At 39.1% G+C, this 13,966-nt stretch overlaps 2 protein-coding genes across 2 annotated transcripts in view; both read right to left on the reverse strand.

The window, feature by feature from the left end:
• Window positions 1-10,506, reverse strand: part of LOC110336254 (disintegrin and metalloproteinase domain-containing protein 26A-like) — a gene marked incomplete at its 3' end in the record, with an annotated part of 74,066 nt that extends 63,560 nt beyond the window's left edge. The window contains exons 1-2 of the mRNA XM_021218700.1: window positions 10,469-10,506; window positions 4,007-4,098 (exon numbers count right to left, since the gene is read on the reverse strand). The remainder of the gene's footprint in view (window positions 1-4,006; window positions 4,099-10,468) is intronic.
• LOC110336255 (disintegrin and metalloproteinase domain-containing protein 26A-like) lies at window positions 10,383-12,530 on the reverse strand. Its single transcript, XM_021218701.1, is given in 1 exon segment — window positions 10,383-12,530. A coding segment is annotated over 1 exon segment (2,133 nt). The 5' UTR covers window positions 12,516-12,530.
• Window positions 12,531-13,966: the final 1,436 nt, after the last annotated feature.

Below are 13,966 nucleotides of genomic sequence, written 5' to 3' on the forward strand. Positions count from 1 at the left end.
AAAATATCAGAAAGAGCACCAAATAAATGATTTAATAGTACAATTTAAAATTTGGAAAAATCAAGAATAAACCAAACCCAAATCCAGAATGGGAAGAAATGTTAAAAGCCAGAGAAGAAATTAATGAAACAGAAATAAAGATAACAATATTAATAACAATATAATTGCTGATTCTTTGAAGAGACAAGCAAGCTCAACAAACCTTTGCCCCATTAATATTACATTTTCAATCCCTTTAAAATACCCAATCTCATTTAAAAATCAAAGTCTTTTTTATAATTCAATGTCTCTTAACTCTGGGCTCCACTAAAATACTTTCTTCCTTCAAGAGGGAAAGAAAGGGCACAGTCACAATCAAAAGCAAAATCAAACTCTTAACTGTCCAACATCTGGCATCCACTCAAGATCTTCTGGGGTCCTCCATGGGCTTGGGTCACTCCTCCAACTCTGCCCATTGTAGCACACCCCTTGTCTTCTAGACTCCAACTGCCTGTAACTCACTGCTGCTGCTGTTCTTGGTGGTCATCTCATGGTACTGACATCTCCAAAACACTGCTGTCTTCTGCTGCAACTAGGCTTCACCAATAGCCTTTCATAGGCTCTCTTTCTGGTGCCAATCCTCAAATACTTTGCATGACCCCTTCAGCCTTGGGACATCAATTGCAACTGAGACTGCACCTTCACCAATAATGGCCTTTGATGTCCTCCTCACAACGCCAAGCCTCAGCTGCTCTTCATGACCTTTTCATACCTTCAAAACCAGTACCACCTGTGTGACTGACTTACACATTATCAAGTTCAGCTGCAGCATAAGGTACAACCTTGGCTATCTCTGGAACACAGCCTTTTTGTGCTCTTAGAAAACACTTCCCAAATTTCACCTCAATCTTCTTAATCACCACTGATTTCTTAGCTCCAGCTAAGAAGCATCAATAGTCCCTGTAATGCAAAGGTTTCGCCTTAGTGGTTCTGGTATCTTGTTAATCACCATTGATTCTTCAGCCCCAGCTAACCAAAACCATAGAATCTTCACAATCAAAACAGCAACAGCCCTGATAAGAGTCTTTAATCTTCCTTCTGAAATTTCACGAGCCAGGCCTCCATCTTCTGCACTGTTCTCCACAGTATCTTCCAGGCTCCTACAGAACATTTAATATCCTAATGGCTCTTCTAGCTCAAAGTTCCAAAGTCCTTCCACAGTCCTCCCCAAAATACAGCCAGGTTGTCACAGGAATACTTCATTATGATGGTACCAATTTGACTTACTCAGGGTTTCTATTTCTTGCATAACACATCATGACCAAGAAGCAAGCTAGGGTGGAAAGGGTTTATTCAGCTTACACTTTTCACATTGCTGTTCATCACCAAAGGAAGTCAGGACAGGATCTCAGGCAGGTCAGAAGCAGGAGCTGATGCAGAGGCCATGGAGGGATGTTCCTTACTGGCTTGCTTCCCCTGGCTTTCTCGATTGCTTTCTTACAGAACCTAAGATTACCAGATCAGGGATGGCACTACATACAATGGGCCCTCTCCCTCTTGATCACTAATTGAGAAAATGCCTTACAGCTGGATCTCATGGAGGCATTTCCTCAAGGGAGGCTCCTTTCTCTGTGATAACTCCAGCTTGNGTCAAGTTGACACATAAAACCAGCCAGTACATCTACCATCGTACTTGTGCAAAGTTCACTCCATTTAAATGAACTGTGAGTTATATCACACAATGTGTGGTGGTTGGAATAGGAATGGACCCCATAGACTCATCTGTTTGAATGCTTGGCATGTTGGGATTGGCGCTCTTAGGAGGTATGGCCTTATTGAAGTAATGTGACCTTGTTGGAGGAATTGTGTCAATGGGAGGAGGGGGGTGGAGAACTTTGAGGTCTCAAGCTAGGCCTACTCTCACTTTTACAGCCTGTGGATCAAGATATAGAGTGCTCAGCTCATAGTGTAGCACTATGTTTATTCGCATGGTGCAGTGTTTCCTACCATTAAAATAATAGACTAAACCTCTGAAGTTGGAAGTCTGCCCGCATGAAATGTTTTCCTTCATTGGGTTTCCTTTCCAGTTGTGGTGGTCATGGTGTTTCTTCACAACAATAGAAACTGTAACTAAGACAGCATGCAAAAACCAAAACCAAACCAACCAACTTACCAACCAACCAACCAACCAACCGAAACCAACCAAATAAAATCTACTTTAACAGTGAAAGTTGTACATGATAAAACACCAATTTTTATCATCATTCATTCAGCGATTGAGTAGTATCTAATCTGTTTCAAATGTCTGGTTACTGTCAATAGAGTAGCAACTGTGGATTAGTAATAAGTACCTCTGTAGTAAGATGCAGAGTTCTATGGCTTCCTCCCCAGAAGGTCTACAGCTGGATACTCTGGTTGATTGACTCTTAGCTTTTATAGGAACTGTACTGATTGGTATTTTCTCTTAGATTAGTTTAGCTGAGACCTAGGTAACTTTTTGAGAGCAAGTTTATTTCATCTTATAGGCCCACACCACAGCACATTGCAAGGTGAAGTCAGTGCAGGTACTAAAGTGCAACAGAAAGCTTGAAGCAGGAACTGAGGTATAAATTATTAAGGAGTACAGATCACTGGCTTGCTGATTTCATAAATCATTATGGGGTATAGGCCCACCAATCCTGATATGACACTGAGCAAATGAGCCGGGCCTTCCACATTCCATGTCCATGAAGGCAAAAATCTTTTGTACAGCAAAAAATACTATAATTCAAACAAAAAGGCATTATCAGAATGGGTAAAACTCTTTACCAATTGTAAGCCTGAGAGAGGGCCATTACATAGAACATCCAAACAACTACAAAGAAACAAACCCAGAAAAGGTCAAACCCAAACCCAAACACTGAACATCAGGACACAAAGTAACCTCATTATAATCATGGAATACAACGAAAGAGTTCTCATAAGGTAGAATCAACTGGTTATACAACATTTAAATGGTTGAAGCTCTGAAGACCACAGGACATCCAATTGACAACTATTTTGAGATATTGTATTACTCAAGCCAGAATGGGCAAGGTCAATAAAACAAATGACAGCAGGTGCTAGAGAGGATATAGATAAAGAATAATGCTCATTCATTACTAATATGCACACAGGCTGATAGATCCAATGTTTAAATCAGTATGAAGGTTTCTCAAAAAGCTGAGAATGACTGGCCACAAGATCCAACTCTACCATACCAGAGTATCTATCCAAAGTACTTATCTTTCTACAGAGATTCGTATTTATCCATGTTCATTGAAGTTCTAGTCTTTGTCGCCAGAAATCTAAAACAGCATAGATGTCCCTTGCCTGATGAATAGATGATGAAACTGTGAAATATTTCTTTGTGTCATACTGCTCAACTGTTAAGAAAAATGTAATTATGAAATTTGCAGGTATGTAGTTAGGACTAGAGACAATCATCCTGATGGCAGTAATCCAGAAACAAAACCGTTGCATGATTTTTCTTATGTAGAAGGTAGCCCTTCATCCTCAACACTGTTCGCTTCATTTAGACTATCCACATAGCTTAGGTAGCTAGTTAGGTGCCAGGGAGGAGGAGGGAATCTCCCAAGATTCAGAAATGGAACACAGTGTTATAAAGGCATAAAGAGAAATTTAGAAGAGAGGGGTGAATTGGAGAACTGATGGGAGGACAATATCAATGGGGTGATATGAGGAGGGATAACTAATGATAAAAGCCTTTGGAAAAATCTCTATAGAATCTAATGATAAAATCTTTCTAAATTAGTATTTATATAAGTGGAATTTAAATGGAGTTACTCTATAATTAGGAATCCAATGCCTGAAATTATCATTATATACTTCAGAATTAAACAGCCAGCACCGCAAATAAATTATATCTTTTTTTGAATTGTTGCCTGAAAGGTTTCCATAGACAGTCCTAATCTTATATTGACAACTAATAGGTTATCCCTCACAACATTATGGTAAGATACTATTTCTGAACATACCACATACTTACACAAGAATATGGGGAAAATGAATTGGTGTCCAACTAGAATCTTCTCTCCTATTGACTAGTGTTCATAGGGCCTGGAGTTACTCTGCATGTTGCTGCAGGAGAAAAGTAGCCATTAGTCCCATAAACTCCTAACTCTGTTAGCTACAATAGCACCCTGCTGGCACAGTACAGCCCCTAGTCCAATAGGACTCCCAATGTTATGGATATAACCAACCAATTTTTATTGTCTTTAAGGCCCTTTCCATAAGAAGAAACCCATACCTGACACTGCTAAAGTGGTTAAGAACTTGATACTAGGTCAACCACGCATTTGAGGGAAGCTTTACAAGAAACATTCTGCTGAATGAATATAGCAATAAAATGAGTCCTCATGACCATTCGCTATGCCCACAGATCACTGCATCACTGGTTTCTTATCACAGAAGCTTCTTATAGCAACTAACAGAGAGACCCACAACTGGACAGCATGCAGAGAGTCAGAGATTTTGGAGTACTCAGTCCTAAATGGTATTTCTGTGTTACACTTGAACTCTCAGTGTCTTGAGATCTATGCAGAGGACGAGGCAAGAAGACTATAAGAGCCAGATGCATCAAAGACTCCAAGTAAATAACATATTCCAGACACAGCTAGATCGATGTATACATGAATTTATAGAGTTGTAGATACCATACCCTAATTTTGCATACTTTCAAAGCAAACAAAATCCCTGAGTGGATAATGGGAAACGAAGACAATGTGTGTCTTAGGGTTTTATTGCTGTGAAGAGACACCATGGCCACAAAAACTCTTATAAGGAAAACTTTTAATTGAGACTGTCTTACAGATTTAGAGGTTTAGTCCATTATCATCGTGGCAGAAACCATGGAGGCATTTTGAATGGCAGACAAGAAGAAGAAAGACACTGGGCCTAGCTTGAGCATTTGAAACCTCAAGTCACCCCCATGCACCAGTGACATACTTCCCCTAACAAGGGCACACCTACTCCAAATAGTGTGCGCCCCCCCCCCCCCCCCGTGACCAAGCAATCAGACGGATGAGTCTATGTGGACCATTCCTATTCAAACCAACACTATATTCCATTGCTAATTAAGAAGCTATGTGTAAATGATAGCTTCTGGGTCATAAATAATCAGTTTTCTTTAACAGAGTGACCCTGAGTATATCAACCCCAGCTAAGAGGGCAAATAGCTGGCCAACACAAAGTGGACTCCACTGTTTGGTCTCGCTTTGATGTCTCTATGTTATGTATGTGCTTTAGTTTTGTTTGACTTTGCTCAGTTTCTCTCTCTTTTTAAAGGAAACAGTATGAATTGGAGATATTTGTGCAGGGGGATATCTGGAAGGAGTTTGTTGAATGGGAAGATAATGACACTTTTTTGTCTGATAAAGAAAAAAATAATAATAATAAAATTAAAGCAAACAAACTAGTTTGGGCTTGGAAACAGGGCCCAGTGGACGAAGTGCTTAAAATAGTATAACACCTAAAATTTAGACTCACAGAGCCCACAGAGGTTGGGGAGGTTAATGACATTTGTCAACACTAGCTCTTTGAAGTGAGAGAGGCCAAGAAGATTCTGTGAGTTGCTTGCTAGTAATGCTAGCATAAATTATGTCTCAAAAGCTAAAGAAGAATATTATATAGGAGCACACCAGGAGCTTCAGGAAGGTAGAAAAATATATTTATATATTATATAAATATTAGATTCCACACCTTCCTGAAGCTCCTCTGTGTGTGTGTGTGTGTATAAGTTCACGAAATAGATCTAAGTAAAACATGATGATTCCCATCACATACTAACTTTATACTAACACCCATACTAACTAGAGAGAATGCAGAAAGCAACAAGCTAAACAAAGGAATGGCAGAAGTATGTTCCAATATGCCGGGAAGCTGACTCCTCATCAGAAATCCTAAGGGGAGGACATACAAGAGATCATCCTTGTCTAAGGGAATAGACCTGCCATTCAAGACTCTTGTGTGTACATCAGTGGAGACGCCTCAGTGGCAGAGAACACTTAGTGCTCTTGCTATTCCTTCTTCTGTTAACACACGTCTCATGAGAAGTGATTGACTCATCACTGTTCAACTTTTAAAGCAGATGTTCATATTCAGAAGTTGAACTCTTGGGCATGACTTTGTAAACTCTGTCATTTATCTCTAGTATGCCTAGAAAACCTTCCCAAACAAATCATAGTAGATTCTGGGTCTTCATCCACATAGCCATGGTAGTAGAAGCCATTTTACACAAAAGGAGATTTGCAAGATGACCTTGGTCACTGTAGTGAAAAGTTTCTGGATATCAAGTATTTCTTGGGTTTCATACTGATTATGTGTCTCTGTCCCCCAAAGTGTAGGCTAACCTGGGGAAATATTATTTCTGGTAATGACAGTTATTCTCAAGGGCATCAATGCTTCTGGAAGGCTACTGTATTAAGCACATATAGTTGGTGACCATGCAGAGAGGAAGAACATCTTCCACAGGCAGAACTTAAGGAACATGTTCCTTTTATGGACCAGGGCCTTAGCCCCAGTTGTTATATCCTATTGGAGAGGCAAGGAGGAGCTTGAGAAATCCTTGCTGTCCCAGTCCTCAGTATGGTTGCTGTCAGCATTGGTCTTTAATGGTATGTCTTCTGACAGACTTGATTCATCAGAGCAGCAGGACAAACAAAAATAAAATCTTAAAAAATAAAAAAGGTAGGTAAATAAGGACAGATGTAGCTATAGGTAAATCAGGGTCAAGTCAGGTTAGAGAAGAAAAAAGCAGAGAATGACTAAAATTAAACAGTGTTGTAAAATATACTAGTTCCTGTACAGATATAGTTCTTATAACACTCACAGCTTTTAGTAACATGTCCTCCTTTCCACATTGTTTCTGATCTGAATGCTTCCCTGGTTATTAAGTACATTTATATTTTCCTATCTGTCTGCCCTTGTTATTGCCATGGATGGCAGAAATTTCTCTGTGGATCAGTGTCATTCATATGTGTATTTTACATTTTCTTCCTTGCTATGATGATGACTATCTGAGGGTGTACACTAGTGCAGACGTGAAGCTTGTGTGCACATTAATATGTGTGTGGAGGGCATGGTTCTTCCTGGCTAGTGAGTCCTTACAAACTATACACCCTGCTTAGGTAGTTACTTCTTACAGCTCAATATTTTATTTATTTATACTACTTGTGTGGATATAAACATGTTTTCATGTTTCTTTTTTGCAGAGGCCATGAATTGTTGCTTAATGCAGAGATGGTCATTGATATAGTGTTCACTAAAGGGGAAACAATAAGTGTCTAGCAGTCTTAGCAGTCCACATCTGTCTGCCTCCTCATTGCTGGCCTTGAAGGCACAGGCCACAAACCAGACTTTTTACCTTGGTTCTGGGGATCATTGTCATGTCTGTATGCTTGTGAAACATCCATTTTACTGAGTGAGACCTCTATGTTTTCTGGCCTCATCATCTTTACTGTACTACAATTTGGAAAAAGAAGTTAAAAGACATAATGCCTTACCATATAAAGGGCGAAGAACCACTTGCTTAAGTAAAAGAATAAATTAAAGACATCTGGGGGCAGTATAATGAAACTGTTATTAAAACTCTCACATGCTGGGTCACTATCCATGAGTACTTTGACTTAGTTTTAGCAACTATAGCATTTTGAGTTCTGGTGTAAGGAAAATAATTATTTTGTGCAGCATTGTCAGGACTGGCTTCTGTTGCGATACACCTAAGAGACAGATGAAGACAGATGGAGGATTTATAGTCTCTTGTGAATTCTCATACAACAATCTTTATTCCTAAGAGGGGTTTTAAAATATTTTGTGAGCAAGACCATCACAAGAAAAGAACATGGGCACCCCTTCTTCTGATGAGAAGCCTTTAGACTATACAAGAGAGAAGCACAAACCTGAAAATAAACAACAGAACCTGAGGGAATCCAAAAGCTTATTGAGCCTTCAGGACAACTTGACCTACACAAGGTGATCTCCCTTGAAGCTAAAGGAACTGGAATGTAAGGCTGTGAAGCACCTTTGGTTAGTAAAAGTCAGTAGAATTCTGGTTGGTCAGAACAAAACCTTACCTTCAGATATGATAGAATGAGTGATTTACTTTCTTCTAATTTGTAGTTATTTGCTTCATGTCCCCCAGTAAGGTTTATTTTAGAAAAGCTACAGATCCTTGAATCTGCTGGGGGGGGGGCGCGAGTTCTGAACTTTGAGGTTTCAATGGAGGAGAACCAAGGATGTGAAAATATATAGGACAGAAAGCCTTTATAAGCTGATGATTCTTACCTGCAATTTGTTAAGCAGAACTGTGTCTCATGAACTGCTTGCATTTGGAAACATGGACAAAATCAGCAGAAACCTATTACAAATGGGACAGAGTCAGCAGGAAGTTGACTGAGCAATGTTCTGCAAAGGGAACGAACACAAGCATTCTCTAGTGTGTCATGTGAAGTGCACACCATAGCTTTGGGACCGATAACTGCAGCCTTTCAGGGGAAAAGTAGAGTTTCTAGAAACTGAAAACTTGAATTCCTTGAGGATCTGGACCCAATACCAGAACTAAAGTTCCTTTCAAAGCCTTGGTTTGGGACCAGGGTTAGATTAAACATTTTTCAGAATCATATTGATGAGACCATTTGGGGTATTCAGTAGATCAGACACCGGGGATAGAATGGTGTAGTGGAAGCAGCAGAGAAGGAACCTGTGGGGGTGGGGTGGATTTGGGGGGAAGGCTAGAGCTTAGCTACAAGCAAGCTGGGTTGGCAGATTATGCTGAGGCCCTGTCACTATCTTGAGGACAGGCTGTCTGACTTTAAATTATTTTTAACATTAAATAGGGAATATTAATTTTATTTTCAAAGAAAACAGAATTTGCTTATATCTATTTTATCCATCATATATTTGTAAATATCCGCATGATCTCATTTTATAGACAAAGTTGATTAATGATTAGGTGTCGGGACCTATCATTTTCTGTTATATATTTTAAGGAAATAATATCCAAGCTTTAATTACCTTCCTAGATTGGTAAAGGGAAATGATGAAACTCAAGAATTAGGACAAAGTGTCCCCTTACTCTACAATGAGAAAGTCTCACCCTTGAGATGATCAAGTGTGCTAACTGGAATATGTAGCTTTCTATACTGGAACTAGGGATTAAAGGGAAGAGGGTGTAGATAGTTGTACAGGGTAGTGAAGGTTGTCCCATTGGCTATGGAAAGCTAATCTTCAAGAGCAGATTTGGATGCTGAAATTTCTGGCATCAGTGGAGGGTTTAGATCATAGCAATCAGAATTGTGGGTATGATGTTTCCTAGGTGTGCTGAATTTCCAGAGTTGACAACAGTGTTATGCTGGCTTGATTTATGCCAGTTGGCTGAGAAAAGACCTCATAAGATGGGGATGTAGAACATGTAGAAGTACCTGTAGAACATTTTCTTTTGTTTAATAACTGATGGAGGGCCCAGCCCATTGTTGCTGATGCTAGGGTATTGATCCAAATTGGCCGTGGTTCCTACCCTGTTTAAGTTCCTGTTCTGACTTCCTTTCATGATAGACAGTGATAGGAAGTGTAAGAAATATACCCTTTGTTTATCAGGTTGTTTGGTTATAGTGCTTCATTACAGCAGCAGTAAACTTAACCAGAGAGGTTTTGGGGGAAATTTTGAAATCTGTGTGAAGATCACCTGCAGAATAAAATCTCCTGATACCATGTAGGAGAGAGCTGAAACTACAGCAACCATGAGATGAACCTAAATTATTCTCTCTGGTTTCCAATTTCAATCTGGCTCTCCTAGGAGCAGATTCTAGTAGACAGGAGTTGCCATCAGGAAATGGGATTTGGAGACTCCCTTTCTCTCTGTGTGTAAACAATAGAAAGGGAAAGGGGTCTAAAGCTGAGACAACCAAGTACAAAAAAACACATCGAAAGGGCCATGGTTTAGGCCTATGCTATAGGAGACAGAAACAAATTCTGTTGAAAAACAAGGCACCAGATTGCTTACAATAAAGAACTGTGGGAATGCATCGGACTTCCTTTAATTTGGTAGTAAATGCTTTTGATATTCAAACAAGGGTAGTTGGTCTCCAGAACTTCTGCCCTGTGATTCCAGATACACACATAGTGATAATCTTACAGTGAGAAGTCTATACAGTAATAGATGAATTTCCAGAAGGATGAATGTTTTACTCTTTTGTCTTTTTTGATCCCCTTTTTGATTCCCTTTTTGGTTCCTCTCTTGGTTCCTATTTTCTTGATTCCCTTTTGGATTCCCTTTTTGATTTCCTTTTACTTTTATTACGTCCCACACTTGATGTTTTAGGTGAAATTTGAGCCTTAGGTTCTGGTCCTTTTACTGCTTTTCCTTTTCAGGATGATGTTATCATCAAAATTAGCAAAATTAAAAAGAATATTCCAAAAGTAAAAGGAATAATAAGCCCGACCAGGATTTTACCTTTACCAGTCGTCCTCTTACTAGAAAATGTCCGAAAAGATGGTCCACTGTCGGTACTACCTCCTAAGCCAGGTAGTAGACAGTCTGGTGGTTCCCATATGACATCACAATGGCAGTGGTGTTTATTGTTGCAGACACCATGCATATTGCATAGACTTTCTGAACAGTTACTAAACAAAATAGACTTACTGACACACTTTCCTTCAATGCATATATGTTCTGGTCCACAAGCTGTGCCATCGTCCACCGCTCCACGGTCCTCTAGAGTACTACCCAAATGATAGTCCATAGTCCAGCAGGTGAAATTATTGAAGTGAGTCCAATGCAGTGTTTCATGGTTTCTCCTCAGTGGAATCTCTTCCACATTATCACACTGAATTTTTCCTCAGAGTACATCAGCGATATTGCATCCTATGTAGTTAGAGCTACTTTTACCACAGTTACCAAAACGGTCACCCAGTTTGTTCATTTCCATGTAGCAAGCTTCATCTGCACTCCTGGCTTCCTTGCCAAAAATCTTCTTACACTGTGTCTCACGTTCATGACATGTCATTTTATAGCAATAACCTCCACCTGAGCAAGGGCTTCCATTCGTTATGTACACATCTTCTGGACACTCAGCTGAAGTTCCATTGCACCACTCTGGAAGGTCACACTCATTTATCTCTTGTCTACACACAGTACCTCTTTGAAGGAAGTGACAATCTTTGCAACAAAGTCCCAAAGCACATTGAGCATCAGGTTTGAGAACACAGTTACTGCTACAGCATGGATCTTTTAAACAGGATTTGGAGTTCCCACAATCACACTGCTCTCCTTCTTCAACCAACTTATTCCCACACAAGATCGACATCAGGTTTGTTGTTCTTAGTGCATCTGGAATATCGTCTAAACAACTTCTTTTGTTAACAACTGAAAACATATCTTCATAACTACAGTTGCTGAATTTTGGAGAATTCGATTTATATGGGGCCATTATGCAGCTACTTAACCCACATGTACATGTACTTACATCATGCAGCATGCCCAAGTTATGACCCATCTCATGTGCTATAGTGAATGCCATGTCTGACATTGAATCAGAGATGAAACTATTAACTGCACAATTATTTTGTGTACAAACTGTACCTACAAAAGCTAATGCGAAATACATATCATATCTGTGTCTGACAAAAAGGTGTATGACATCATGTCTAATGTGATTGCCTATGCTATTTTGCTTCCAGCTGCAGAAATCATTTAGGACATTGTGTATATTTTGTTCTACATTGACATGGTTATTTTCATTCCACACTTCAAGAGTGGTTAAAACCACATCAGTCTGTATTTGAAGATAATAACCATTTATTCCATTGACTATTTGCAACATATCTTGAATACAAACTGTGGCATTGCTATTTCTATGAACATAGTGTTTATGGTCTATTACCACAAAATATTCAATCAACCTACGGTAGATCGACCACTTCTTATATGGGTTTTGCAAAAGTGTAGAGTCATTGCTTTTTTGAAGTTTCATTTGTTGTGCTATTTCCTCTTCTGTTAAGCCGCATTTCATGCGAAATGATTCTGACTCCCCACTGTCCATTTTGTAAGCCAGATGTTCAAATGTTGACGTTGAGCTCTTGGGCATGATTTCATAAGTTGTGCCATTTATCTCTAGTGTGCCTTGCAAACTCCCAAAACAGGTGTTGACAATGACCAGGGATTCAGGGTCTTCATCCACGTAGCCATGGTAGTAGCAGTCATTCTGCACAAAAGGCTGTTCTTCAAGGAGACCACCTTCCTGAGTGTAAGTTAATAGTATGAAGTTTCTGGACATCAAGTTTTTCTTGGGCTTCATGGTGATAATGTGTCTTTCTCCTCCAAATTGCAGGCTATAGGACAGCCAGTCCGGGGAAGTATGTTTTCTAGTACCAGTGACCCTCATGGGTATCACTGCTTCTAGAAGGCTACTGTATTCAGCATGCCCAGTTGGTGACCATGCAGAGAGGAAGAGCAATATCAACAGGCAGAGCTGAAGAAGCATTACGGTTTCATGCATCATGGTCTCACTCACAGACACCAGAAAGCATTGCTCTCCTACTCCTCACTTTGTCTTATTGAATGCCACACTGGCCTTTGCTGATGCGTCTTCTAGTAGAGTTGACCAGTGAGAGCAGCAGGACTAAGAAAAAGTGAAATCAAGGGCAAGCATGTTTATAGGCAATTCCTGATAAAGTTAGGCTAGAAGATAAAACAGGAGATACTGGGCTAAAAATCAATTAGTGACTGTTTCAAAGTGTACCAACCATGTTCACAGATTTTCTGTTTAATTGTATTAAGGTATACCTGTTCCTGTACAAATATATTTCAAATATACTCCCAGCTTTTAATAATTTGCCTCTTTCCCACATTACTCCTGAATGTTTTAACTTTCAACTTTTCCACAATTGTAATGAAAAAAATTCCCCAGCTGATAAATGTTACTTTTGCTTTTGTATTTCAATATTAATTTATTATCTGAAAACGCTAGATACTTTCCTGTCTAATAAGTAAATTTATGTCCTTTTTTTCCATTTTTGTCTTGCCATGGCTAGTTAGAAACTCCTCTCCGGGTGAACATTTTTCTTATATTTTCCATTTTCTTTGTTATTTTTAGTAGTACAGGAAAGCATGTGCAGTAGTGTGAATTTAAAGCTCTGTGCCTGTTAACATATGCATGGAGTGGGTCCTCAGTAACCAAATACTTTGTTTACATACCTATATCTTAAATTTTAAGATCTTATCCATTTATTTTGTGCTTTCATTGTTACGAGTGTGTGACTGCGTGTATATGTGTGTGTCTATGTAGAGGACCACCAATAGTCTTGTGTATCTTTCCTAAGACAACACCCGCATCTTAGTTTTGGATACAAAGTTGATCTCGTACATATTACTCACTAAAGAGGGTAAGATTGCTATGCAGCAAGCCTTAGCAATCTGCATGTCTTTGCCTCCCCATTGCTGGCAGTGCAAGTGCAGACTCCTAACCCTGGCTTTTTACATTGACCGTGAGGATCATTCTCATGAATCCAAGCCTGAGAAGCATTCACTTTAACAACTGAATTATCCTCACAGTCCTGTATCCTCAATTTAGTATATGCTTATTTGAAAAAAAAAAACAAGTTAGAAAAGAAATACATTACCAAATGGAATGCCAAAACCATACAAAAGAAAAATAGCAATAAAAATATTTAAAAACACTGTAATGAAATTCTGATTAAAATCTTGACATGCTGATTCACTATCCATGAGTGTTCTGATTTTTCTTCCATAGTTATTATAGCATGTAGATTGGTGGCATGAGGAAAAGAATTATTTCCAATATAGTAATATTGAGACTGCACCAAGAAATGCATGTCAGAACTAATGACTAAAATTGCAGTAATAAACAGAAAGTTAAGAAAAAACATCTTAATGAATAATTGTGCAGGCCCAGTCTTGTATTAATTTAATTACAGTTAGCAATAATTCTAT

This window comes from Mus pahari, chromosome 19 (genome assembly GCF_900095145.1).
Source record: "Mus pahari chromosome 19, PAHARI_EIJ_v1.1, whole genome shotgun sequence".
Lineage (NCBI taxonomy): Eukaryota > Metazoa > Chordata > Mammalia > Rodentia > Muridae > Mus > Mus pahari.